The sequence below is a fragment of the Corythoichthys intestinalis genome, chromosome 8 (assembly GCF_030265065.1).
Source record: "Corythoichthys intestinalis isolate RoL2023-P3 chromosome 8, ASM3026506v1, whole genome shotgun sequence".
Taxonomy (NCBI): Eukaryota; Metazoa; Chordata; class Actinopteri; order Syngnathiformes; family Syngnathidae; genus Corythoichthys; species Corythoichthys intestinalis.
In genome coordinates, this window is record NC_080402.1 from 2,428,551 (window position 1) to 2,456,547 (window position 27,997).

A 27,997-nucleotide genomic window follows, 5' to 3' on the forward strand; every position below is an offset into this window, starting at 1 on the left:
TTGATTTTGCCATTATCCATTTTGTCACATGGCAAAAAAACGCCACATGGCAAATACAACTTTTGGTTCTCAGCCCTGCTACGAAAATAGATGTGAAAATCTTATATTTGTGGATCTACAAAGCGTGTGAATCGTGGATGTACATGTATTTGTGTGAACAATTTTTAGACAAATCTCACCTTATACGTTTGTACACCAATCGTTTTGTGTTGAGTGTTTGTTAAAATGCGTGTTGTTTTGAACATAAGTGTACTTATGTGTATTACAGCTTTACAAATTGTCAAACGTGAAGGAAGTCAAACATTTCAAAAAAGCATATTGTCTCACTGTAAAGCTGAACAACTTCACGTTCACTGAGGACAGAACAAGTCGTGTTAATAAAGTAAAGTTAAAAATGAAGTACTGTGAGGAACATCAGGTATTGTTTGTGCGACCAAAAATGGCGGACGAGACTCCAGCATCGTGAAGTCGAAATCGCGTAAGTCGAGTACGTCGTAACCCCGGGACTACCTGTATACAATTATAATAACATATATGAATATTCAAAATTATCTGGAAAAAATCCTTGCTGAAATTGCAACAAAAACATCCAAAACATGAAGTACAGAGGTCACGATATTGACGTAAATTGCCTAAAAACTGCATAATCACCATAAATAAAACCTTTCCTCCCTGCTAAAATATAGAAAGGAACAATTAATAACCCTAATCACCTTTTTTTAACTAATTTGTTGCCATTGACAAAGTCTGAATGGATTCGACATCTAGCGCCGTCAATGGCAACAAGTTAGTTCATTTAGATTTGTTTTGATAAATAGATTCATTCCAGTAAAAAGTAAGTACTACATATATTCAGACAAAGAGGCCGGGAAAGCTGTATTGTGCTGGCTGATGCTAACGTCGCTAACACCAGAGTTGAAAATGGCCGCCCACCCTGAGACAATTGAATTATTAAAGGGCCGCTAAATGCTACAAAAATAAATACCAATGTATCGCTAACGTACCTTTGGTTGGTGGCCTATAAAAATAAAACTTTTCAGGAGTCGCTTCACTCTTCCATGGGAATGTACGATAAAATGGAGTGCTCTTGAGCCAAGGCGGCGAGTTCTTTGAGGAATTCGCCGAAGAGGACGGTGCCGAAGACGTCGGTGCGCTCGGCCGAGATGGATTTAGGACGGGGCGGCGGGGAGCTCTGCAGGATTCCGCCGCTTCGTATTCGATTGCTTTTGTCTGAGGAGGACAGGGTTGTCACATTAGCATGTTAGCAAGATAGCAATGTAGTTTTTGTTGTTGTTGTTATTGTATGTCACCTGCTTCGCCGTATAGCGTGTCTCTGGTTAGCAACCAGTGTTGCGCGGCGACAATCAGCTCAGGAAAGTCTTTGCTGCTAGTGGCTAGCTGCTCGATTTGGTTTTTCACTGTAGCCAGAACCTGCAGGTGAGTCGCACGCTTTCAGTGAGGGTACTCAGACAAAAATAGTCAGAAATGCATCAAGGATTCCTTCCCCCCAAAAAAAGGATTGATGATGCTAATTCTTTTTAGCTAACTTTTTGACAAAATCACCACTATAAATGACTAAAAGTAAGTTTTTTTTCTCATAAAATGTATTATTAGCGCAAGCCAAGCGCTACATGCGGAACCGAGGTCCTGTGGGAGTTTACAATGAATGTTATATACTGTATGTGGCGGAAAACAAAGACAAGACTGAAAAGGCAGTTTATGCTCTTGCACTCCTCTTTAAAAGAAACTGCTGTATTTTAAGCCAAAGCTGTTGTGTTTGGTAGAACAATATGTCTATATGCTGCCATAGCAGATTCATGGCGCATGAAGCCCCCGAACTATCATATTGGCCCAAATATAAGACTGTTTTTTGCATTGCAATAAGACTGAAAAAGAGGGGGTGGTCTTATATTCGCGGTCTAGACATTATACCCATTCACAACGCTAGATGGCGCTAGATATCATTGAAGCGATGTTCTGTTATGACTGATCTCAGCTAGAGACTAGTTCGGGCCTAAAAAATCCAGCCCGACCCGACACGGCCCGCTGGTATTGAGGCCCGACCCGGCCCGAGCTCGATCACTTAACTAGATTTGCAGGCCCGAGCCCGAAAAACCCGATTTTTTTTTTTTTTTTTTTTTGGAGTGACGCGGAAAAAACGCAGCAGCAGCAATTTATTTTCATTTATTCGAGTTGGCAGAAAATAACGCAAGTTTTCTTAATGTTGAAATAATCTACATATTTTTTTGAGAATTATCAAAGCATTCACACAATGAAATAACGCTGGGAAAGTTTGTTAAACATATTTCTGAGTGTGTGGGATATTGTTCTCACATGGACGCGCCTCTCTGACAAGGAAATAAAATAAAACTACAAATGCTTTGAAATAACATTCTTTATTGTAACCGACAATAATACCAAAATGAAAAATAAAAATGAAATAAAAGCTTTAAACTGCGGGCTGGCCTTGACTGCAGTCGGTAACTTGCGGCCCCCGCCTCATGTCTTGCTCTTTATTACTGTGAAATAAGGGAAATAATTAGACCGGCTGTGACTAAAAATGGCGGTTTGAACAGCAGGATATTATGGCTTTACTCGAAGAGATAAAGATGTTTGAGCAGTTTCTTTTTTGTCCGCACAGCTTTTAAGATGCCTGCTCAGCGTCGAAGTACCAGTCTTTTTGCTGTCGTACGAGAGCAATGTGCCGCACTTGTTACATTCGACGAAGCCGACACAGTTTTTTGTTGCATCTTCCACGATCAAATGAAATTCTTTCCACACCTCACTCCTACCGGTGCATTCTTGCCTCTTCCATTCCCCCGTCTTCAGTTTGTTTTTAGCTTCTTTCTGCTCCATATTGGAAAAGTACCAAGAGGATGAGTTGTGTACACTCAGTGCAGCAGAGAGGGAGAAAATGAAAATGAGGGCGGCGCCTCGGCCGTGCGCAAACGGTACAGCGGGAGGACAAGAAGAAAAAGCGGCTGGCGCCACGGTGTTCGTGCACACGCACAAGCAAAAGCGCAATACAGAGAGCCTGCTCTCCATTTTTTTTTTTTTTTTTAAATAATTTATTAGTCCGGCATGGCGGCCCGACCCGACCTGACCCGAACGTGAATGCTTAAAATGTCGGGTTCGGATTCGGGCACAAAATCTAACCTCTAATCTCAGCTACTCTCAAGTTTAACTAGTTTGGATTATTTTATTGCAATGTTTTTCCTTATTCAGATTTGTTTCAAGACTACAGTTAGACTACACTTTGATGGTTACGGCAGTTATTGCAATTTTGTTTTATCATAATAAATTGTTTTTGTTACATTTCAAAAACCATTCATTTACGAATGTGATTGCACTTTAGTTTACATATTTAAATTAGGGCTGTCAAATGATTAAAATTTTTAATCGAGTTAATCACAGCTTAAAATTGAATTAATCGCAATTTAAACCATCTATAAAATAAGCCATATTTTTCTGTAAATTATTGTTGGAATGGAAAGATAAGACACAAGACGGATATATACATTCAACATACTGTACATAAGTATTGTATTTGTTTTTTATAACAATAAATCAACAAGATGGCATTAACATTACTAACATTCTGTTAAAGATAAATGTTAGAACAAGTTATAGAAATTTTATATCAGTTTTCGTTTTATAAAGTTTGTAAAATTTTCAATCAAAAAATAAACTAGTAGCTCGGCATTGTTGATGTCAATAATAATTATGGTGCTGAAACCCATAAAATCAGTCGCACCCAAGCGCCAGCAGAGGGTGACAAAACACCAAAAAACACAAGTAACAAGTGTAAATGACACTTTGCTCTCATTTTAATCTGTTTGAGCAGGGCACGTGCTTTAAATGCGTCAAATATCTTAACGTAATTTTAAAAATTAATTACCACCCGTTAACGCAATAATTTTGACAGCCCTGATTTAAATATTCAGATATTAAGATTTGAATGAGGCAAAATAACAGGCTTTTTCTCTCAAATATATTGTCATAATCATTTGTTTCGGATGTACTGTAATTATTTTCTATATAAAAAATAATTTGGTGTTCAAAAAGTCTTTTCTCAAACTTGAGTCTTGAAAAAGAGGGTGTCGTCTTATAATCAGGGCAGTCTTATATTTGGGTCAATACGGTATTTCTAATTTGTCCGTTTTACCCTGGTAACCCCCGTTTACAGACGTCGCGCAACCGCTTTTGTTTCAACCCAGCCATAAAACGAAGGTAATTATGTTTATTTTTCAAAATTTCTGTCATTTTTAGCTTAGAATCATTAATTGATGTCTAGTATTTCATTTAGAGAAAAAAAACGACTTTAAAAAAATATTCACTTGCATATTTTGAAGTTTTAAACAAATGACATAACAATGAAAAAAATGGTGTCTGTAAAAATCACGGATATCTACCTCATAATTATCGCTTAATTGTATTTTTTTTTTTTTTGTTACTGTCGCATTTCTCCGATATGTTAGATGATAAATAATCGATCCAAACAAAGAAAAATTGAAAAAAAAAAGTTTAAAAGGGTAAATATATGAAAAAGAACATCTCATCCACTCCTTGATGTCTGCGATTTCTGCATCGCGACCCTTGTTATATTACCATGTTTCACCCATAAAATCCACCCAAAAAATCCAGCTGTGGCGATTCACAGCTGTGTCTTGACACTCGGTGATACATGCTACATGGAGTTTTTGGATCGAAACAAGGTAAGTACGCGATAATATCTCGTTAAAGTCATGGCGTCTTTAATTCTGCTCTTTCATGCTCTCACTTCCATATGGGGTTTCGCTGTTTAAAATTTTTTTTTTTTTTAATGCCCTCCAGTTCAAAAATTTTCTTCCCCCAGAAAATGGACATTTTAAGCTTTCCAATGATGTATAACATGTATAGGACAATTTTGAAATTTGGCCAAATTGGGGGTCTCAGAGCAGAACTTCAAGTCACCTGAGTGTTTTCTGCCATATACTGTATTGCCCTGAATATAAGACTCAATTTTGAAAAAAAGACTTTTTGAACACCAAATTCATTTTAATACAGAAAATAACTACAGTATATGTAAAACAAATGATTATAACAATATGAGACAAAAAGCATGTTATTTTGCCTCATTCAAATCTTAATATCTGAACATTTAAATATGTAAACTAAAGTGCAATCACATTCGTGAATGAACGGCTTCTGGTTTTTGAAATGTAAATAGCCAATCTATTGTGATAAAACAACAAAATTGCAATAACGATCAAAGTGAGGTCTAACTAACTGTAGTCTTGAAACAAATCTGAATAAGGAAAAACATTGCAATAAAATAATGCAAACTGGTTAAACTTGAGAGTAGCTGAGATCTGTCATGACTAGAGCTGGGAATCTTTGGGCGCCTAACGATTTGATTAAGATTATGATTCAGAGGCTCCGATTCGATTATAAAACGATTATTGATACACCCCCCTCTTTTTTTGTTTTGTTTTGTACTTTAGTTCCAAAATTGTTCAAAAATCCTCTCTGGCTAAACCAAACTAGTATTTCAGTATCAAGTTAACATATAAGAGTAAACAAATATACAAAAATAACAGTAAATAAAAAAAAAAACTCCAGTCCCCATTCTGTATCAGCAGCTTTAAGCGATATTCAATTAATTTAATGTTGTGAATCAACTGTTACAGTTGTTAAAATTGCTCCCGTTATTCCATAATTTCCCTTCTGTCTACTTTGGTCAAAGTTTTAAAACTATTTCATCATTTAAAGATAGATTCAAGACAAGATTCTGCCGATTTAGGAGTATTTTAGATAAAAAGTTATTTAGGTTCGCAACAACAGAGCTTTCTAGAGAGGTCTACTGCTTTAAGATGGCGGCTGTTTACTTACGCCGGAAAGTCTGTCATTTCGCATTTCTGTTCAATAATACATGTTCTAACACTGACGTCGTCTGTCATTTTGCATCTAGTTCTACATACAGTGGGGAGAACAAGTATTTGATACACTGCCAATGGGTTTTCCCATTGGCAGTGTATCAAATACTTGTTCTCCCCACTGTATATATGATATCTACTGTAGCCGTATGTTTGTAGCGGCTGTCAGCCGCAGTCAGGTATGATTGTTTTTTTATCTAGCAGCATGAGTTGAACATGATATTTACTCTCAGTCCGTTCCTCATTGCGTCCCAAAGACTGCGCCGACTGTGTTTTACTTCCGCTTTAACTGGTATAATTCAATAATTGGAATTTGGAAATTTGTGAATCGTTCTTAATTCTTCCACGGCTGAATCGCGAATAATCTAAAAATCGGAAATTTCGCACGCCTCTAGTCATGACAGAACATCGCTTCAATGATATCTGGCGCCATCTAGCGTCGTGAATGGGTATAAAGTCTAGACCGTGAATATAAGACGACCCCCACTTTTTCAGTCATATTTCAATGCAAAAAACACCGTCTTATATTTGGGCCAATACAATATATACTGTATTTTATTACACGTGACAATACTTTTAGACCACTTTTTTTGTTATTACATTTTTTCTTATTTTAAATGACATTTTATGACATACAATAATACACACTTTACTGACAAATAGCAGGTCGCAAAATATTGCCCGGTGGGCCTCGCTTTGTCCCCGGGCTGCGAGTTGGAGACCCTTGCTTTTGAACTTATCGGTCGCCAAAAACAACATGGGCGTTACCTGGTAGAGCGAGCGAACGGTGGGCTGGAACACCAAGTTGGTGTTGAGAAGGAACGAGCGCAGCAGCGGCTGCGGGTAAGCAGCCAGTTGCGCCAGGATGCCCGTTAGGAGCAAGTTCACATGCAGCGGGTTGGACAGCATGTTCTCCAGGCGGGACAACAGGACGCTGACAAACGGGCCTGTAGACAATATTCATCCATTTTACATCCAAATGTTCTACACCAGACGCATCCAGACTTCAATCACCTAACCCCTGGGGTTCCCATCCAACCAAGGTTAGGAACCACTGACTTGATCTACAATCAACTCACCTGTGAAAGGCGCCGACTGACTCCTAGCGGCGCTCCGGAAAGTCGCTCCGAACGGCGACGGAAGCTTTTCCGGCTCTGGCGTCTCCACGGAAAAGTCCATGATGTCGTCTTCCGCCACGTTGTCGTCCTTGGCTTCCGCGTTACATTTTTCCGCTTCGCCGTCCATCGTTTGGATCAGCTCCTCGTACTGCGCCAGCAAGTTCTCGTCGGGCTCCGGGGCGCTTTTCGCGGGTCCGTTCTTCGGCGGGTCGGGGTTTTCGCCGGTTACGCTGTCTTTCTTGGCCACCAAATCGTAGACCATGACATCGTCCTGGAATTCGTTCTCCTCGACGTAGGAGCCTTTCACCAACAAAATGGCCGATTTTCTCATCTCCTCGATGTGTCTGGGGGGCTCGGAGGACGGCGGCGGCAGGATTTCAGGCTCGGCGGTACGTGGCGGGCACGCGTCGTAACTGTCGTCCCACTCTAGTTCCAGCTGGTTGGGCGCCGCACTGGGATGCCGCGCCGTCGTCCCCCGCTGGACTCTCTTCAAGGGCGTAGGCTCTTCTAGTACGCCCGCTTGGTATTTCTCCGGCGGAGGGTCCTCGCCGTCGTACGCGGCCGACCACACCCGGCACGCCCGCATGGAGACGCCGATTCGCGCGTGGGCGTCGTCCAGGTAATGGAGGTAGCTGACGTCCAAGTAGATCTCGGACCCGATGGTGCACGAGGAGTTCGCCGCCGGGTCTCCTTTGACGGACGCGTCGGCTTTCTCGGCTGAGGGAAAATACGGGTCACCGTCGTGAACAACTGCTCATGTTTCATTGCCATTGACAGCAACTAATCGCTAAAATAAGAGACAGCAAGAATGAAAAGTGGTATTTGGCATATGGCAGGTTTTCATTTTGTATATGGCATTTTTTGCAGGCCATGCACATCTAAGTCGTTGACATTTTGACAGCTGTGCATGTCCAAATTTCTCATTCATTTTAAATTGCAGAAAAATGTGTGGTTGTGATGTTTGACCATACACCTACCATTGGAGCACATTGACATTCATTGGACTGTCACCCACGTAAGGCCATGCCATTGACTGCGATGCACGTCCAAAATGCCATATGCCAAAAAAAACCCAGCCATATGCCAAAAGCCATTTTGCCAAATCACCAAAAATGCCATTTGCCAAAAATTGCCTTATGCCAAAAGCCATTTTGCCATATACCAAAAATGTCATATTGCAAAAGCCATTTACCCCAAATATGCCATTTTGTCATATACCAAAAAACTCCCATATGCCAAAAGCCATTTTGTCATACACCAAAAAATGCCATATACCAAAAAATGCCATATGCCAAAAGCCATTTACCCAAAAAATGCCATATTGCCATGTACCAAAAAGTACCATATGCCAAAAGCCATTTTGCCATATACCAAAAAAACTACCATACACCAAAAAATGCCATATGCCAAAAGCCATATTGCCATATACAAAAAAACTACCATACGCCAAAAGCCATTTTGCCATAAACCAAAAAAACTACCATACACCAAAAGCCATTTACTCAAAAAATGCCATTTGCCATATACCAAAAAACTAACATACGCCAAAAGCCATTTTGCCATTTACCAAAAAATGCCATATACCAAAAAACTACAATACACCAAAAGCCATTTTTCCATATACAAAAAAACTACCATACGCCATAAGCCATTTACCCAAAAAATGCCATATTGCCATATAGCAAAAACTACCATATGCCAAAAGCCATTTCGCCATATACCAAAAAACTACCATACGGCAAAAGCCATTTTGCCATATACCAAAAACTGCCATATGCCAAAAGCAATTTTGCCATATGCCAAAAAAATGCCCTATGCCAAAAGCGATTTTGCCATAAAACAAATGCTGTATTTATAAAAAAATGCCATAAGCCAAAAAAATGCCATATACAAAAAAATGCAATATGTCAAAAGCCATTCTGCCTTTACCCAAAAAATGCCATATGCCAAAAGCCATTTTGCCATATAACCCTAAAAATGCCACATACAAAAAACTACCATATGCCAAAAGCCCTTTTGCCATACACCAAAAAATGTCACATGCCAAAAGCCATTGTGCCTTATACCAAAAAAAACTACCATATGCCAAAAGCCATTTTGCCATACACCAAAAAAAATGTCATATGGCAAAAGCCATTTACCCCAAATATGCCATTTTGCCATATACCAAAGAACTACCATATACCAAAAGCCAGTTTGCCATATACCAAAAACTACCAGATGCCAAAAACCATAGGCCAAAAAATGCCATATGCCAAAAGCCATTCTGCCATTACCCCAAAAAATGCCATACTGCCATATACCAAAAACTACCATATGCCAAAAGCCATTTTGCCATATGCCAAAAAACCTACTACATGCCAAAAGCAATTTTGCCATATACCAAAAACTACCATATGCCAAAAGCCATTTTGCCATATGCCAAAAAACCTGCCACATGCCAAAAGCAATTTTTCCGTTTACCAAAAACTACCATATGCCAAAAGCCATTCTGCCATAAGCCAAAAAAATGTCATATGCCAAAAGCCATTTTGCCATGTACCAAATACCACTTTTCCTTCTTGGCCTTGCAGTACAATAATAGCTACCAAATCAACAGGAAGTTAGTTAAAATAATCAAGTGGACTGACCTTTGGAGAAAAGTATAGACTCGAGCTGTCGCAGCGGCGGCGGGCTACGGTCGGGCGAGCAGCACGACGGCGTCAAGGCCAGGATTTTGGCCGCGGAAGCCGAATAGAAGTCGCGCTCCCTGACCACCCGGCGCTGACTCAGCATCATGTGATTGCAAGGAATCAGGTACCTAATACAGGAGGACATTGAAATGTACCATCTCCGAGTCCATTTTGGACTTTGCGGGATTTCACCTGAGGATGAGCTGCAGCATGACGTCTTCGCAGTGCAAACCGATGAGAGTTCGGAAAAGTGCCAGTGACACCACGCCCAGCTGGAGACGCACATTGGTAAGCGCAGCTCGTTTAGTCGAGCGCAACGTGATCATTATTTCAAAAAGATTGGAGGGGTTTTTCGTACCTGGAAAGGCGTGTTGATCCTGCTGACCAATGTGTCTAAAATATGGACGTTCTCATGGCGGTGAAGCAAGATGAAGGACAGGAAGGTCTGCAATAGGGCCGGCTCGCTGATGCTTCTCAGGAACAGGTCCAGGTACGCCGTGGTGGTCATCACCTCCTCCAGTGTAAGCTATGCACGGGAAAACAAAATTAAACACCGTGATTGATTCGTATTTTTGAGAAGTCATCAACAGTCTGTTGTGTGAGAACCTTATGGAGAGCGGGCGCGAGTACAGGCACGAGGAAGCCGTTGTAGATGTACCCCAACAGCTGGTCTCGGATATCGGGGTGGGCCACCTGACGAGTTCAAAGACCACTTGGCGATATGTTTTTAGCTGAAACATTTTCTCGTTGTTGTAGTACCTGAATGACAGCGTTGCAGAATTCCAGAGAGTTGAGGAACTGCACCAAAGAAGGCACCCGGAGCCAGTCGTCTCGGTGCAGGCAGTGCCACTCTTCGTTGGGGGGGTCCAACTTGGTGGGCAGGGAGGAATATAGACCGCTCAGGCCGGTGGCCAGAACCTAAGGTCCAAAATAAGATGATTATTGACGGCAGCCAAAGAGTGAGGAGAAACAAAAGCATTAGCGGCTAAATGAGATTATCCTTGGAAAGCCAGACAACTTCTATTCATGCATTTTTAACAATGGAATGGCTTTTTGTTTCCTATTGTGTCAGCAATTAGGCCGAGACCACGATGGCATTGTGAAAGAAGGATTGGCATTGTTATTTCATCAATGCAAGACACGTGGAGAAAATGGATTGTCGTGTGGCGAGCAAGGGAGGCTTTTTTGCCTTTTCGAGGATTATAGAAAAAGTCTACACACCCTAGGCTTTGGAGAGTTGGGGAATGCCATATGGCATACCCACATTTAAACTACCATATGCCAAAAGCCATTTTGCCATATACCCAAAAAAAAAACAGTATGTAAAAAAATGCCATATACCAAAAAAAAAAAAAAAAACAGTATGTAAAAAAATGCCATATACCACCAAAAAACTACCCAATACCAAAAGCCATTTTGCCATATACCAAAAAATAAATACAGTATGTAAAAAAATGCCAAATACCACACAAAAAAACTACCATATGCTAAAAGCCATTTTTCCATATACCAAAACAATGCTAGATTGCCAAAAGCCATTTTGCCATATACCAAAAAAATGCAGTATGTAAAAAATGCCATATGCCATATACCACAAAAAAACTACCATATGCTAAAAGCCATTTTTCCATTCACCCAAAAAATGCAGTATGTAAAAAAATGCCATATACCAAAAAAACTACCATATGTCAAAAGCCATTTTGCCATATGCCATTAAAAAATGCCAGATTGCCAAAAACAATTTTTCCATATACCAAAAGAACTAGCATGTGCCAAAAGCCATTTTGCCACATACAAAAAAACTACCATAAGCCAAAAGCCATTTTGCCATATGCCAGAAAATGCAGTATGTAAAAAAATGCCATATACAAAAAAAAAAAACTACCTCATGCCAAAAGCCATTTTTCCACATACCAAAACAATGACAGATTGCCATAAGCCATTTTGCCCTATACCAGAAAAATGCAGTATGTAAAAAAATGCCCTATGCCATATACAAAAAAAATACTTTCCATATACCAAAAATATGAAGTACTGGTATGTAAAAAAAAAATGACATATGCCATATACCAAAAAAACTACCACATGCCGAGAGCCATTTTCCATGTACCAAAACAATGCCAGATGCCATATTCCATCAAAAAAAAAAAAAACCCCTACAAAAACTACCATATGCCAAAAGCCATTTTTCTTTATACCAAAAAATGCCATATGCTATATACAAAAAAAAACTACCATATGCCAAAAGCCATTCTGCCATACACCAAAAAAATGGCAGATTGCCAAAAGCCATTTTGCCATATACCCAAAAAAGACGCCATGTGCCAAAAGCCATTTTGCCATATACCAAGATAAACTGGAAAATGCATTTTGAACCATCAAAGATTTCCTGTAGATATTAAGTCACTTCCTGATGATTTTGGGGCAACTGTGGGTCACTTACTGTTGATTTAGAGGCATTTAAGGGTCACTTCCTGTTTATATTTAGTCACTTGAGTTCGGAAATCAATAGGAGTGACTAGAAGTTTTTGTGCTATTGAAATGAATGATGAATAGGGCCACTGGAAATCAATGGGAACTTTTTTTTCTGGTAGTATTACATAAAGATATGTAATAATACGATCATAATCTCGTCATATACTTTTTTTCTGGTAATATTAAACATATGATTATATTTTCGTAATATTTCAAGATGATATTAGGACTTTTATTTCCCTCATACTATGAATTCAATCTCATGATATCACGTAAAATGACACAACATTATGACTTTTACAATATTTAAGTGATAATATTTTTGGCTGAAATCACACAGGCCTATTTTGCGGCCCCAAAACTTCGTCGCAATTATTTTATTTTGAAAATACATATTACCGGACAGAAGAAGGTGTTCTCGGCCACGTGTCGCGCCACCCGCGGGTTTTCGGCCGATAGGGACATGATGAGCAGCAGCGCGTCCCTGGCCTGCTGCCCCACGGCGCCCTCGCGGTGGATGAAGGGGATGAGCAACGAGAAGATGAGGAAGTTGGCGGCTCCTTGGTCCTCGCTGGTGTGGAAGAAGAGCTCCAGCACGGACGGGTCCTTGGCCAGGACGCAGCACAGCTGGTGCAGGAGCAGCACCAGCTGCGCCTCCACGCCGGGCGCCGACGCCGAGCCGGAGCAGGCCGACAGGAGCATGACGAGCGGCCGCAGCACCGGCTTGTGGTGCAGCAGCGGCTGGCGCGACTGGCACAGCAGCATCTCGTACATCTTCAGCTGCTCCAGCTTCATGGCGTCGGTGAACTCGCGGCGCAGGCTCCACACGAACAGGCGCTCCATCACGTTCTCCAGCACCACGAACTCCAGGATGGGGCCCATTGCGCCCGCCTTGCCGCGTTCTTCCTCCATCAGCAGCAAGAGCATGTGCTCCACGTAGTTCTGCACCGCGCTGGCCTCGTCGCCCGGGACGGGCCCCGGCCGGGGACCGCCGCGTAACGGGTCGTGTTTCTCCAGGATCTTCACCACCTGTCCCAAAACACACCACGCCTTCAGCTTTCATAACCAGAAAAAAATCGAGAGAGCTTTGTGTACTTTTAATGCCATTGACTCAATATTTTGTCACACCGCTAGATGGCGTGAGTGAAGCCAGACCCGCTGCAAAGTATTTGTCACAACAGTGACGACACAAAGTTCTCCGGCCGTGTCCAGGCAACACTCTCGCGCGGAATCTTGGCAGCGTGGCGACGTGTGTCTCAGCTTGCCTGCGCGGCCCTCGCGAGACCCGCTAGAAGCAACCGCACCCACGCCCATGACGAGATTTTTAGTGCTTGCTTAAAGTGCCTATGACAGCAAAAAGTATTCAACATAAGTGAATGGCGCGTAAGCTAAGCTAATGTATTACTAATGTGGTACAATGGCACCAAATCTACACTTAAAGAGCATACGACAGGAGAAAAAAAGTCTTAAATAGCATTATTACAGTGCCTTGCAAAAGTATTCGGCCCCCTTGAACCTTGCAACCTTTCGCCACATTTCAGGCTTCAAACATAAAGATATAAAATTTTAATTTTTTGTAGGGCTGTCAAACGATTAAAATTTTTAATCGAGTTAATTACAGCTTAAAAATTAATTAATCGTAATTAATCGCAATTAATCGCAATTCAAACCATCTATAAAATATGCCATATTTTTCTGTAAAATAAATTGTTGGAATGGAAAGATAAGACACAAGATGGATATATACATTCAACATACGGTACATAAGGACTGTAGTGGGCATTTCACTCTACTGTCATTTAAATCTATGCTGTCCTCACTCCGAAGCGTCTACTTTTTCCAAAGCTAGACAGCTAATGAACGACGCCTTAATAATCAGACTTCTTCCTTTTTCATCTGATTTATTAATAAAATGGCCTCAAGCCACTGTCCTCTTTAGACCGTAGTGAAACAACAACAAAAAAGTACACAGCATTGCATTAGCAACAACGTTAGCTTAGCACGCTATACAGGTTCACTAAACATAAACAAAAAGCGTCTCATACAAAAAAATAGAACATTTCGCTTACTAACATCATATGTACATTCTTTACAACAACCATACTTACGGACAAATCTTGTCCAAGGATCATATAAGCACAACATTATCAGCCCGAGACGTCGTGCAGCCATAATGAAGAAAAGAAGAAATTAATAAACCATGTCGCAAAGCGACCACAAGAGTTCGCTGTTGGACAGCGCAAAAAGCCTTGCTGTAAAACTTACCAAAAGGCAGAATACTTTCTGAGCGGGACATGTGCGTTAATTGCGTCAAATATTTTAACGTGATTAATTTTAAAAAAATAATTACCGCGCGTTAACGCGATATTTTGACAGCCCTAATTTTTTGTCAAGAATCAACAACAAGTGGGACACAATCGTGAAGTGGAACAAAATTTATTGGATAATTTAAACTTTTTTAACAAATAAAAAACTGAAAAGTGGGGCGTGCAATGTTATTCGGCCCCCTTGCGTTAATACTTTGTAGCGCCACCTTTTGCTCCAATTACAGCTGCAAGTCGCTTGGGGTATGTTTCTATCAGTTTTGCACATGGAGAGACTGACATTCTTGCCCATTCTTCCTTGCAAAACAGCTCGAGCTCAGTGAGGTTGGATGGAGAGTGTTTGTGAACAGCAGTCTTCAGCTCTTTCCACAGATTCTCCATTGGATTCAGGTCTGGCCATTCTAACACCTGGATACGTTTATTTTTTAACCATTCCATTGTAGATTTGGCTTTATGTTTTGGATCATTGTCCTGTTGGAAGATAAATCTCGGTCCCAGTCTCAGGTCTTGTGCAGATACCAACAGGTTTTCTTCCAGAATGTTCCTGTATTTGGCTGCATCCATCTTCCCGTCAATTTTAACCATCTTCCCTGTCCCTGCTGAAGAAAAGCAGGCCCAAACCATGATGCTGCCACCACGTTTGACAGTGGGGATGGTGTGTTCAGGGTGATGAGCTGTGTTGCTTTTACGCCAAACATATCGTTTTGCATTGTGGACAAAAAGTTCCATTTTGGTTTCATCTGACCAGAGCACCTTCTTCCACATGTTTGGTGTGTCTCCCAGGTGGCTTGTGGCAAACTTTAAACCAGACTTTTTATGGATATCTTTGAGAAATGGCTTTCTTCTTGCCACTCTTCCATAAAGGCCAGATTTGTGCAGTGTACGACTGATTGTTGTCCTATGGACAGACTCTCCCACCTCGGCTGTAGATCTCTGCAGTTCATCCAGAGTGATCATGGGCCTCTTGGCTGCATCTCTGATCAGTTTTCTCCTTGTTTGAGAAGAAAGTTTGGAAGGACGGCCGGGTCTTGGTAGATTTGCAGTGGTCTGATGCTCCTTCCATTTCAATATGATGGCTTGCACCGTGCTCCTTGAGATGTTTAAAGCTTGGGAAATCTTTTTGTATCCAAATCCGGCTTTAAACTTCTCCACAACAGTATCTCGGACCTGCCTGGTGTGTTCCTTGGTTTTCATAATGCTTTCTGCACTTTAAACAGAACCCTGAGACTATCACAGAGCAGGTGCATTTATACGGAGACTTGATTACACACCGGTGGATTCTATTTATCATCATTGGTCATTTAGGACAACATTGGATCATTCAGAGATCCTCACTGAACTTCTGGAGTGAGTTTGCTGCACTGAAAGTAAAGGGGCCAAATAATATTGCACGCCCCACTTTTCAGTTTTTTATTTGTTAAAAAAGTTGAAATTATCCAATAAATGTTGTTCCACTTCACGATTGTGTCCCACTTGTTGTTGATTCTTGACAAAAAAATTAAATTTCATATCTTTATGTTTAAAGCCTGAAATGTGGCGAAAGGTTGCAAGATTCAAGGGGGCTGAATACTTTTGCAAGGCACTGTATGTGAATTAGAATCATATTTTGAGACGATTCGACTATATACAACAATGTAGCAAAGCGCAGATGACGAGAAATCAGTCTTTTAATCTGCCGGTTAGCCACGCCTACCATTATAGGGCTCTAGCGTCCCCAACAGGTGGATGACGTCAGCGGGAGACTGGGCTCATTGGTTTTGCTATTCAGCCCATTGAGGGGGAAATATTCAGAACGAGGAAAATGCGACGAAGAGAGCCGCAAAATGTCATTGTTTCAGTCGCTCTACTCCAATATTTTTACAGGATATTCTGTAACACAACACCGGCGGCTTGTCGAACATCCACCCGCCGGCAGAGCACTATATTTGGCTTATTGTGCTCATGTGCCCGGTGTTCTGTCATATTTTCCGACCGATCAGAAATTGCAACTTTGAGTTAAAAATAGCCGCGAATACAGCGATTATAAATTAAACACTACAAACTTTCTTAAAATTAAGGACTACTTACGTTTGATCATTGATAGGCATGTAAAAAGCTCTCCTCATGCACGTTCGCTGCAAAACAACTGCAGCCGCCCTCCTACGGGGAAAGAGCTGTAAATTGCTCTCCGGTGAAGACAATCGACAACCCAGTCGTCATGTCAAAACATCCGGGCTAGTTATGTGTGATTTTCCGCTTCGAAGACTTTGAAACATCACTTGGTTCGGGTTCGCATGTCAGCTAGCTGTCACACCTCTTGGTTTGTTTACATTCTCCGAAGCCGGGGAAGGGAAATGACATATGTCCGATTTAGGTGTCATAAAATATCGTTCAGGGGGTGCGACAGTAAAGGTGAAGTCGACAGTTTTGACCATTATGGAGTCATTTTGCCATGTCGTTCTGAATATGTGTATTTTTATTATTTCATATTCCATCTAGCACAAGACTGTTATTTGTCATGACCATGCCATTTATTTAGCAGTTGGGGAAAATACTTGGATAAAAAGAATATCCTTAAAAATATTGAAGTAAAGAGACAGAAACAATGACATTTTGCAGCTCTCTTCGTCACGTTTTCCTCGTTGTGAATAATTCCCCCTCAATGGGCTGAGTAGTAAAACCGATGAACCCAGTCTACCGCTGACGTCATCCACCTGTTGGGGACGCTAAAGCCCTATAATGGTAGGCGTGGCTAACCGGCAGATGAAAAGACTAATTAAATCTGCGCTTTGCTAAATTGTTGTATATAGTCGAATCGTCTCAAAATATGATTCTAATTCACATAATAATGCCATTTAAGACTTTTTTTCTCGTGTCGTATGCTCTTTAATACTACCTGCCTGCAAAGCCATTGTCAGTGAGATGACCAGCCCTGATGTGGTTAAAGACATTGCTCAAGTCTGATAATTCTGAGTTTTTCAAGCCTAACTGCTAAAAAAATTAAAAATAAAAACAGAGAGAGACTGAGAGCTGTTGAAGATTCCTGCCAGTTTTCCGGCTTTGTTTTCATCTTAACAGGCTCAAGTTTCACACTGAGTAAGTATAAATACTGAGAAATTATTTTTAGGGCTGTCGAACGATTACATTTTTTAATCGAGGTAATTACAGCTTAAAAATTAATTAATCGTAATTAATCGCAATTCAAAACATCCATAAAATATGCCGTATTTTTCTGTAAATTATTGTTGGAATGGAAAGATAAGACGGATATATACATTCAACATACGGTACATAAGTATTGTATGTTTGTTATAACAATAAATCAACAAGATGGCATTAACATTATTAACATTCTCTTAAAGCGATCCATGGATAGAAAGACTTGTAGTTCTTAAAAGATAAATGTTAGTACAAGTTATAGAACTTTTATATTAAAACCCCTCTTAATGTTTTCGTTTTATTAAAATTTGTAAAATTTTCAATCAAAAAATAAACTAGTAGCCCGCCATTGTTGATGTCAATAATTACACAATGCTCATGGGTCCTGAAGCCCATAAAATCAGTTGCACCCAAGCGCCAGCAGAGGGCACCAAACACCAAAAAACAAGTAACAAGCGGACATTACACTGCTGTCATTTTAAGCGGGGCATGTGCGTTAATTGCGTCAAATATCTTAACGTGATTAATTAAAATAATTACCGCCCGTTAACGCGATCATTTTGACAGCCCTAATTATTGTATAATTAAATATACTGTACAGAAAGTAATTTTGGAACATTTTGGTGTGGTGTGCCGTGAGATTTTTTCCAATGTAAAAATGTGCCGTGACTCAGAAAAATTTGAAAAGCACTGGTCTAATTCACATAATAATGCTATTTCAGACTTCTTTTATACCGTCGCAGGCACTTTAAGAACATTTATTGCTTCATCTTCTACTTTCCGCATGCAACTTGTTGTCACAAGTTGTAACCCAAAATCAACAGGAAGTGACCCGTAAATGCCCAAAAATGTAAAGGAAGTGACCGAAAATCAACAGGAAAATGATGTGAAATGACCTGTAAATGCCCCAAAATCAACATGAAGTAACCCGTAAATGCCCCCCAAAAAAACTGTATTGTATCATGACGTACCTAGAATTTCTCACCCCTAATTATAAAAACGTATTTCTATTCACCTGAGCCCAGTGGTTCTTGAACACAATCATGCAGGTCTCCGGATCCGCCCCCTGGAGGAGCGCCGACGACGCCCCCTCTCGGTTTCCGTTGGCGACCATGGAGGCCATGGCGGTTTACCCCTCTCTCACCATGTCACGGGCGGACGGCCCCGACTGCCGGGGCGCAAGAAAAAAAACAAAACGTCAGCAGAGTTTCTCCTCGCGAGGAGTTCTCCTTCCGCGCCGCCGCGCTCCAGCTATGCCGGGCATGCGGGAACGGCAACACGAGAAGTCACGTGACTCGGGACCGAGCTGTCAAATTGCTTTCGGGGGAGAAACCGGGTCTGCGTGCGCCAAACAAATACTTGCCGTATGCCTAATAGGCTGACAAACAGGACGTAATGTGCCGTTTAACTCTTTGGCTGCCAATCTGCTTTAGAAATGATCACACAGTAGCTTTTGAACACAAAAGAAACACTGTTCCTACTGTTCTAACAGCTTTAAAGTCATTGATTATTCAAATGTTGTCAGAAGCTACCAGTCCAAATGCTATCGCTGTCAATGGCAGTGAGTGATTTTTATTTGTAAATTTTCCATCATTTATTTTTATTTTCATTTTCCAAATGCTTTGGGTTAGTTTACTGTATTTATACTAATGGGATTTAATTTATATTTGTATGTATTTATTTGTATTTTGTTATTATTAAATTTTAAAAAAAGAAGGAAAAAGTCCTTTTTTTTTCCTCAAAATTAAGATTTTTGAAAAATGTACATTAAAATTAATACATTTAATAAAACAAATAGGAAATGATTTTTATTTGTAAATCTTGTTATTTATTGATATTTTATTTTGAAAAATGTTTTTTTTCAAATATATTCTACATTTTAAAAATGATACTAATGGGGTTTCATTTATACTTGGAGGTATTTATATTTTATTATTGCTAAATTAAAAAAGGCATTTTATGATGATTTTTTTATACACTTTTTCAAAATTAAGATTTTTAAAAATATATATTTTTTAAATTACTCCACAACATTAATACATTTAATTTATAAATTTTCATGTAATAAAACAAATATGAAATGATTTTTATTTGTAAATCTTTTTATTGATATTTTATTTTGAAAAGTTTTTTATGAAATACTCTATTTTTTTAAAATTATATTTATAATATTGGGATTCAATTTATATTTGTATGTTTGTATTTCTATTTTGTAATTGTTAAAATAAAAAAGAAAACTTTTTTTCATTATTTTTATTTGTCAATCTTATTTATTATTTCAATTAGAATTTTTTTTTTTTAATATATTCCATATATATTTTTTTTATCCATTTTTATTTTAATATTACTTAATTTAAAAACGGGGCAAAAAACAGTAATTACATCATAATAATAATAAATAAAAAAGAAAAAGGCTCATTTTTAAAATTGTTTAATTTTCAAAAATTTACATTCCAAAAATTTATCCATTTATTTGATTATAATAGAACAAAATTTCACAAGAAAATAATATTTTTTTTAAAAAATATATCCTACTTTTTAAAATTATATTAATTACTATTTTAATATTATTACATTTTAAAAAGGGGCAGAACCAGTAATTAGATAATAAATAATAAGAATAATAAATAAGAAAAAAGCATTTTTTAAAAATTATTTTAATTTCAAATTATTTTAAAAGAAAATGACCAAAATTAATTTATCAAAAAAATTTTTAAATTAGAAAATAATGATTTAAAAAATATATAATAATTGCACCAATTAAAATATTTTAAATGAATAAAACAAAAATGAATAATGCTGTCAATGGCAATAAATTGTAAATCTTTGATTATTCATGTGTATTTTTTATGGAATTAAAAAGGGAAGAAAAATTATTTTCATTATTAAAACGTTTACTTCCTTTTGTCTTGAATTTCCGACTATGATATATATCTTTTTCAATTATTCACAACCTAACCTAATGATTTACTTTTTAAAATGTACTTATTATTTGCTGTTTTAATGAAGAAAAAAATGCAACTAGTAACAATATTGTGAGATTTTTCCTTATGACCAAATGATTGTCTCATTTTGACTTGAAAATATTTAGATGTATAAATTCATGACAATTTCATTCTCATACCGCCTCACAAATTTAGTCTGGATGTGGCAGGGCATGCTCGGGTTGGGGGGTTCCGGTGCCGGGATTGGCGATGCGGCGGCGTAGGGTTGGTCGCCAACGGGCTTACACTCATAAGAGATTCAGTCTACAAAAAAATGGTATTATTAATATTATACTACTATTACTATTTGTATACTTCCGATACTGCTTAGCTCACTTCCATTTTTTCATATCATTACTACATAACAAAATACTTTTATATAGTTATTCTTTATAAGACTTTAGTTGGACTAAAATATATTCCACGACTCAACAGTCAATGAAATGTCAGCTACTCTGAAATGACATCATTTTTCTTTTGTGAATTCATCTCCACCCCTCCAACTTTTTCAACAATCTTTAGCCATCTGTTTCTACTCAAAATTCCACCAAAGGAATGCCGCTGCGGTCTTACCTCGGTCGGAGCATCTCGGAGCGGGACCTCTGGGCTCGGCCGCGACCGGACCTTCTCGCTCCGGCTACGTCAAAACACAAGAGAGAGAAATTTCAACTGGCTTGCGTGGGAGGCCGAGCATACTGGGAAATGACTGGACGCGAGTAAGCGCGAGGAGGAAACCGGGAGGGGAGATGATGACGACTTCCACGTGTGCGGCGGGAGGAGTGCAAGTCGTCACCGCATTCCTCGGAGGAAGACCTCAAAGTTCGCGACAATTTGTGGTATTGTGTTGGGAATAAAATGTCACTAAAAAGGGAGGGGCACCATAGGGCCACGTTGGACGTTCTGGGAATGGTGTCATGTGGTCACGTGATGCTGTTGGACGTCGCCTTTCGTGTCAAATAAAGGTCAAATTGACAGTGGGGAATAGCTTTCGAGGAAAAATCAATGAGCACATAGCTGAAATTATTTGGAGCTGGAGTAAAAATAAATTCAGAACAGGGGCGGCCCTAAGCAATTTGCTGCCATATTTTGTTACTTTTTAGCCCTTAAAAAGAAAAAAAAAATACGTATACACTGCTGGCCAAAAGTATTGGCTCCAGTGGCACCTCCAGAAATCTTTCATAGGGGTGGCCAGATAGTGCCACTTAAAATCTTAAAAACTAAAAGCCATAATTTCAGGTTTTTATTATGTGATTGCAGTAAAAAGGGTAGACGAAAACTATCAGTAAGCCTTAAAGACACGCCCACTGATATACTTGGTGTATTGTGTTAAATTTAATGTACTGCTGCAACAATTAATCGATTAACTTGAGTCATTCAATTCGAAAAAAGATTCCAATTAAATGTTGCTGCTTCAAGTATTCGTGAGTAAAGTGTTTGCGTTTAGTTTTATTGATTTGGGTGGATACATTACCCTCCAGTGGCAAGAGTGAATATGACATAACTCATCTCACATGGCTGAATCCAGGTGCTCCCTATTAAGACCAACATAAGCTAAGTTTTTGTTTGAGCTAATGCTTTTTTAATCCATTCGTAATAGGTATATTTAGCCATTTTTGTGGGAATAGAGTGGGACAAATAAGTATTTAGTCAACTACTAATTGTGCAAGTTCTCCTACTTGAAAATATTAGAGAGGCCTGTAATTGTCAACATGGGTAAACCTCAAACATGAGAGACAGAATGTGGGGGGGGGGAAAAAAACAAAAACTGAAAATCACATCGTTTGATTTTTAAAGAATTTTTTTGCAAATCATGGTGAAAAATAAGCATTTGGTCAATACCAAAAGTTCATCTCAATACTTTGTTATGTACCCTTTGTTGACAATAACGTTTTCTGTAACTCTTCACAAGCTTTTCACACACTGTTGCTGGTATTTTGGCCCATTCCTCCATGCAGATCTCCTCTAGAGCAGTGATGTTTTGGGGTTGTCGTTGGGCAACACGGACTTTCAACTCCCTCCACAGATTTTCTACGGGGATGAGATCCGGAGACTGGCTGGGCCACTCCAGGACCTTGAAATGCTTCTTACAAAGCCACTCCTTTGTTGCCCTGGCTGTGTTTGGGATCTTTGTCATGCTGAAAGACCCAGCCACATCTCATCTTCAATGCCCTTGCTGATGGAAGGAGATTTTCACTCAAAATCTCTCGATACATGGCCCCATTCATTCATTCCTTTACACAGATCAGTCGTCCTGGTCCCTTTGCAGAAAAACAGCCCCAAAGCATGATGTTTCCACCCCCATGCTTCACAGTGGGTATGGTGTTCTTCGAATGCAATTCAGTATTCTTTCTCCTCCAAACACGAGAACCTGTGTTTCTACCAAAAAGTTCTATTTTGGTTTCATCTGACCATGACACATTCTCCCAGTCCTCTTCTGGATCATCCAAATGCTCTCTCGCGAACCGCAGACGGGCTTGGACGTGTACTTTCTTCAGCAGGGGGACACGTCTGGCAGTGCAGGATTTGGGTCCCTGGCGGCGCATTGTGTTACTGATAGTAGCCTTCGTTACTGTGGTCCCAGCTCTCTGTAGGTCATTTACCAGGTCCCCCCGTGTGGTTCTGGGATTTTTGCTAACCGTTCTTGTTATCATTTTGACGCCACGGGGTGAGGAGGGAGTTGAAAGTCTGTGTTGCCCAACAACAGCCCCAAAACATCACTGCTCTAGAGGAGATCTGCATGGAGGAATTATTTACATGGAGGAAATATTTGCCCCACTGTATCTATCTATCTATCTATCATCAAGTCTTTTTGTAAATATCAAGGCTAGAAAAAAGTAAAATACAATGTAAAAGCACTTTGTTTTTAGATGAATAATGAAAGAATGGTAAATAAATGAAATTTTAAAAAATAAACACTTGTGTTTTTGGAAATATCAAGAGCTATAAAAAAAATAATAATAATAAAACATTGAAATATTATTTTAAAACAAATATATGGGTCAATAAAAATGAAATGAAATTAATCAGTAAAAAAAGGAAATTTTAAATTAAATTAAAAATTGAAAAGAAAATATTTCACCATTACAAAAAAATATTAAATGCATCATAAATAAATATCAACTCATTCACCAGCATTGACAGTGATCGACATCAAATCCATTTGAATGGGAATGGCTGGCACTGAGTGATTATGGCTGCCAATGGATTGGACGTCTATTTCCGTCAATGGCAGGTAATGAGTTTAAACCACATAAAAAAAAATGTTTCAAAGCAAATATGGACCCCGTATTAAAATGAATACAAATTTTAGAAGGAGTCAGCGGAAGTCGCCATCTTGACAAGCACACAAATTGGGATATTGTACCAACACAATGCGGAACCGCCATGACATCATCTCGACTTTCATGTCTCTATGAGGGCGGGCGAGCGCACAATAGGCTTGTGTCTGCCTTGGAACAAGCAGCACCGGCTGCTTGTTTGCATGACGCTTTCCTAACTGATTTTTGAAAAAAAAGTTCGTGAGAAAGCAAAAATGGAGGTCAAACCGTTTTGCATGGGAGAGAATTGGAGGTGTTAAATGTTGATTTATCAGTGTCAAATATTTGCTGTCGTTGACCTTGTTTGAAAGGGAACCAGTTTGACTCACCCTGTCATTTCCATGAAATGTATTTTAAGGCCACTAGGGGGAAAAAACAGTGCACTATTCGTCTAAGCGTGACAAACTCATTTGAATTCACATCAGAAGGATGAATAGAGCCCCATAATTGGATGTCAATGGGACAGAAAGAGTTCTTTTTTTTTAAATAATCAATGCTTAGGAGCAAGAATTGAATTGTACTAATGAAGTATTGAATTATCAGATTACGCAAACGGTCAAAAAGCTCTAGAAGGTCATGGAGGGGATGTGGGAAGCGGGCAATGAGGAGCTAATCCCAAACTCGGGACACGGCTGATCCAGTCGCTGGCATCTGCTTTGGGAAAGTTTATTCCGCAAATATTAATCTGCATTTTGTTTTGCGCTCTTTGTAAACAAAGAGGCAATCACAAGGTTCCTTTATGTAAATGTCTAAAATCTGCATTCTTGGCTGCCATTTGATATTATTTATGAGCTCTGTAAAGGCAAAACCTTCAGAAGGCACTGTTTATATGTATTTGGTTCTGTAAATCTGTATGTTTGTTTTCAAGATAATAATCCCTTCACTCATTCAAATTTGTAGGCTATGTTTATAACATACTAGATGATGGATTAGCCCATTTGAGTGAAATTTACATGGTAGGTTTAGGTTATATGAAAAGTGTCAAAGAGGTCAGAAATATGGCGTTGTTTTGAATTAGGCTGAATTTTTGCTCATTCTTATGTTATTTTCTCCAGTGACTGTTGATTTTCGGAACTATAGCATTGTATCGTAATTATTTCCAGTTTAGATAGCTAAATTAGTCATTAGTCAAACTAAACTGTATCGACAGTTTCGTAATCTGTACACACTGATTACTAAATTGAAGGTGCAGTGTATTCATCTGTATGTGTTCAGCATAGTTTAGTTATCTGTGGGTACAGTTTAGTAATCTCTAGAGATAGATAAACTATGGAAAAATATTTTTTTTCTACCCTGGCACCGGAGGGGGGGGGGGTGCTCCATAAATGAGACTTTACCCACAGTTTAGCACTTTCTACCCTCAGATTATGAAACTGTATTCACAGTTTAGTAATCTGTACCCTTGGATTACTAACCTGTACCCACAGTTTAGTAACCTATACCCTCAGATTACTAATTTGAGCAGTTCTGCACAGTTTAGTAATCTGTACCCTCAGATTAATAACCTATATCCAGTTTAGTGATCTGTATCCTCAGATTACCAACCTACACACACTTTTTAGTAATATGTACCCTCAGATTACTAACCTGTACCCACAATTTAGTAATATGTACCCTCAGAATACTAACCTGTACCCACAGTTTAGTAATATGTACCCTCAGAATACTAACCTGAGCAGTTCCGCACATTTTAGTAATCGGTACCCTCAGATTAATAACCTGTACCACAGTTTAGTACTCTGTACTATCAGATTACTAAACTGTACCCACAGTTTAGTAATTAGTACCCTCAGATTACTCACCTGAGCAGTTCTGCACATTTTAGTAATCTGTACCCTCACATTAATAACCTGTATCCACAGTTTAGTGATCTGTACCCTTAGATCACTAAACTGTACCCACGGTTTTGTAATATGTACCCTCAGATTACAAACCTGTACCCACAGTTTAGTAATATGTACACTCAGATTACTAATTTGAGCAGTTCTGCACAGTTTAGTAATCTGTACACCCATATTAATAACATGTACCCACAGTTTAGCAATCTGTACCCTCAGATTACTAAACTGTACCCCCAGTTTAGTAATTTGTACCCTGCGGTTTTGGTCATTTGTACCCCAGATAACTAACCTGTACCCACAGTATAGTAATCTGTACACCCAGATTGCTAAATTGAAGGTGCAGTTTATTCGTCTGTATGTGTTCTGCATAGTTTAGTAATCTGTGGGTACAGTTTAGTAATCTCTAGAGACAGATATGATTTTTTTCTACCCTGGCACCGGAGGGGGGGGGGGGGGGTGTTAGAAGGTTGCTCTATAAATGACACTTTACCCACAGTTTAGTAATCTGTACCCTCGGATTACTAACCTGTACACACAGTTGATTCATCTATACCCTCAGAGTACTAATTTGAGCAGTTCTGCACAGTTTAGTAATTTGTACCCTCAGATTTTTAGTAATCTGTACCCTTGGATTACCAACCCTGTCCCTACAGTTTAGTAATGTGTACCCTCAGATTACTAACCTGTACCCACAGTTTAGTAATCTGTACACCCTGATTACTACACTGAAGGTACAGTTTATTAATCTCTATGAGTTCTGCAGTTTTCGGTTACTTCCTGTTGATTTTGGGGCAATTACAGATCACTTCTGACTGATTATGGGTCACTTCCTCTTGAATCTGGGGCATTTACAGGTCACTTCCTGTTGGTTTTCAGGAATCTGGGGCATTTACAGGTCACTTCCTGTTGGTTTTGGGGCTTTTACAGGTCACTTCCTGTTGATTTTTGGGGCATTTACAGGTCACTTTCTGTTGATTTTCAGGGTATTTACAGGTCATTTCCTGTTGATTCTCAGCGATTTGTTGGTCATTTCCTGATTTTTGATCACTTCCTGTTGATTTTGGGGCATTTACACCGACTTGATTTTGGGTTTCTGAAAATAAAGTGACTCAATATCAACAGAAAGTCACCTGTAAATGCCCTAAAATGAACAGGAAGTGACTTGTGAATGCCCACAAAACACTGGCGTGCGCTAGGCATCCAATCCAGTCAAAATTTATTTCATGTCTAGCACTGTCAATGGCACCCTGTGAGCAAACGTAGACACTATTCAAATGAAAGATTTCGGTAGCAACATGTTGGTTCCTTTAATGATTTTATTTTTTGAAATATTCATTCATCCATTCATTAGTGATACCCTTTTAAAACAATATATCCATTCTTGGTGGGCGCACATAAATAACCTTCTGGGCTACAAAGTATCACGATATATCACCTTTTCGATACATTGTCACACCCCTAGTACTGAGTGAACCCTGCCTAAGAATTATGACGAGGTTTCTACACATGCAATTTGTTTTAGTAAATAGACGAGCACAATCCAGAATGTCCCAGAATGACATCAACAAGTAACTCAACACCCCAGTCAGACTTGAAATTGGAGCCTCTGGAGTCTTCAAATAAATCCAAACAGAAAAGTATCTGGACTTCAACGGTAGGCTTGGCGAGAATTCATCTTAGCAACAATAACACACAAACAAATATTACACAAACAGCAAGGAGTGCCCCGATATTTTAGTCCATATGGGAAAACACACCCAAAATATCGCCAAACAATAAGTTTTTGTCTCGTTAGAAGCAAGAAATGTGACGCCGAATGTCTCCTTCCTCACAACAAAAGTAGTCAAAATTAGTAGCTAGCTAATGTGTTTGTAATGGTAAACCTGGCTAGGCGGCTAAAGAGCTAACGAGCCTCCGTCACACACGCGTGTCAATCACGACCGCGCATGCGTACACGATGGCATTCGGGTCCAGCGAAGCTAAACTTGAGAAGGCGCAACGAGATACAAAACACAGGCGTTTCTTTTCGTTTTCTTACCGTGTGGTCCACGCAGGCGTTTAAATAAGACCGCAAGGCAAATGTTCTCTCTTTAAATCCTTTAAATCCCGAGTATGGAGGCGGAGGAGGTTCTGGAAGAGCCGAAAGGGTGTGGAGGGATACAGGGCGGAGGCGGTTTGACGGCAAAGGTGAAGCGGCTCAAAGTCCCGCCCAT

General features: G+C 39.4%; 2 protein-coding genes across 2 annotated transcripts in view; one reads left to right on the forward strand and one right to left on the reverse strand.

Moving 5' to 3' along the window:
* Nucleotides 1-60: 60 nt before the first annotated feature.
* fhip1aa (FHF complex subunit HOOK interacting protein 1Aa) lies at nucleotides 61-27,965 on the reverse strand. The gene is made up of 13 exons (XM_057843215.1): nucleotides 27,823-27,965; nucleotides 21,200-21,263; nucleotides 18,658-18,810; nucleotides 12,580-13,209; nucleotides 10,465-10,623; nucleotides 10,312-10,398; nucleotides 10,064-10,231; nucleotides 9,898-9,977; nucleotides 9,664-9,833; nucleotides 6,995-7,750; nucleotides 6,684-6,862; nucleotides 1,311-1,431; nucleotides 61-1,230 (listed from the first exon to the last, which is right to left on the reverse strand). Exons 3-13 carry the CDS (start codon nucleotides 18,763-18,765, stop codon nucleotides 1,049-1,051), a joined length of 2,640 nt encoding a protein of 879 aa, XP_057699198.1. The 5' UTR covers nucleotides 18,766-18,810; nucleotides 21,200-21,263; nucleotides 27,823-27,965; the 3' UTR covers nucleotides 61-1,048.
* sh3d19 (SH3 domain containing 19) overlaps nucleotides 18,764-27,997 on the forward strand; it is a 43,257-nt gene continuing 34,023 nt past the window's right edge. Inside the window, exons 1-2 of the mRNA XM_057843373.1 lie at nucleotides 18,764-18,978; nucleotides 21,180-21,445. Of these exons, the coding sequence (XP_057699356.1) occupies nucleotides 18,764-18,978; nucleotides 21,180-21,445 (481 nt within the window). The remainder of the gene's footprint in view (nucleotides 18,979-21,179; nucleotides 21,446-27,997) is intronic.

Bases quoted from the DNA above. Each gene is read 5' to 3' on its own strand.
- fhip1aa (XM_057843215.1), bottom strand. From the start codon at position 18,765: ATGGCCTCCATGGTCGCCAACGGAAACCGAGAGGGGGCGTCGTCGGCG. The intron at 13,210-18,657 runs GTGAATAGAAAT...GTTTTGGGACAG, and splicing joins TCAAGAACCACTGGGCTCAG to GTGGTGAAGATCCTGGAGAA. The intron at 9,978-10,063 runs GTACGAAAAACC...GTGCGTCTCCAG, and splicing joins GGATCAACACGCCTTTCCAG to CTGGGCGTGGTGTCACTGGC.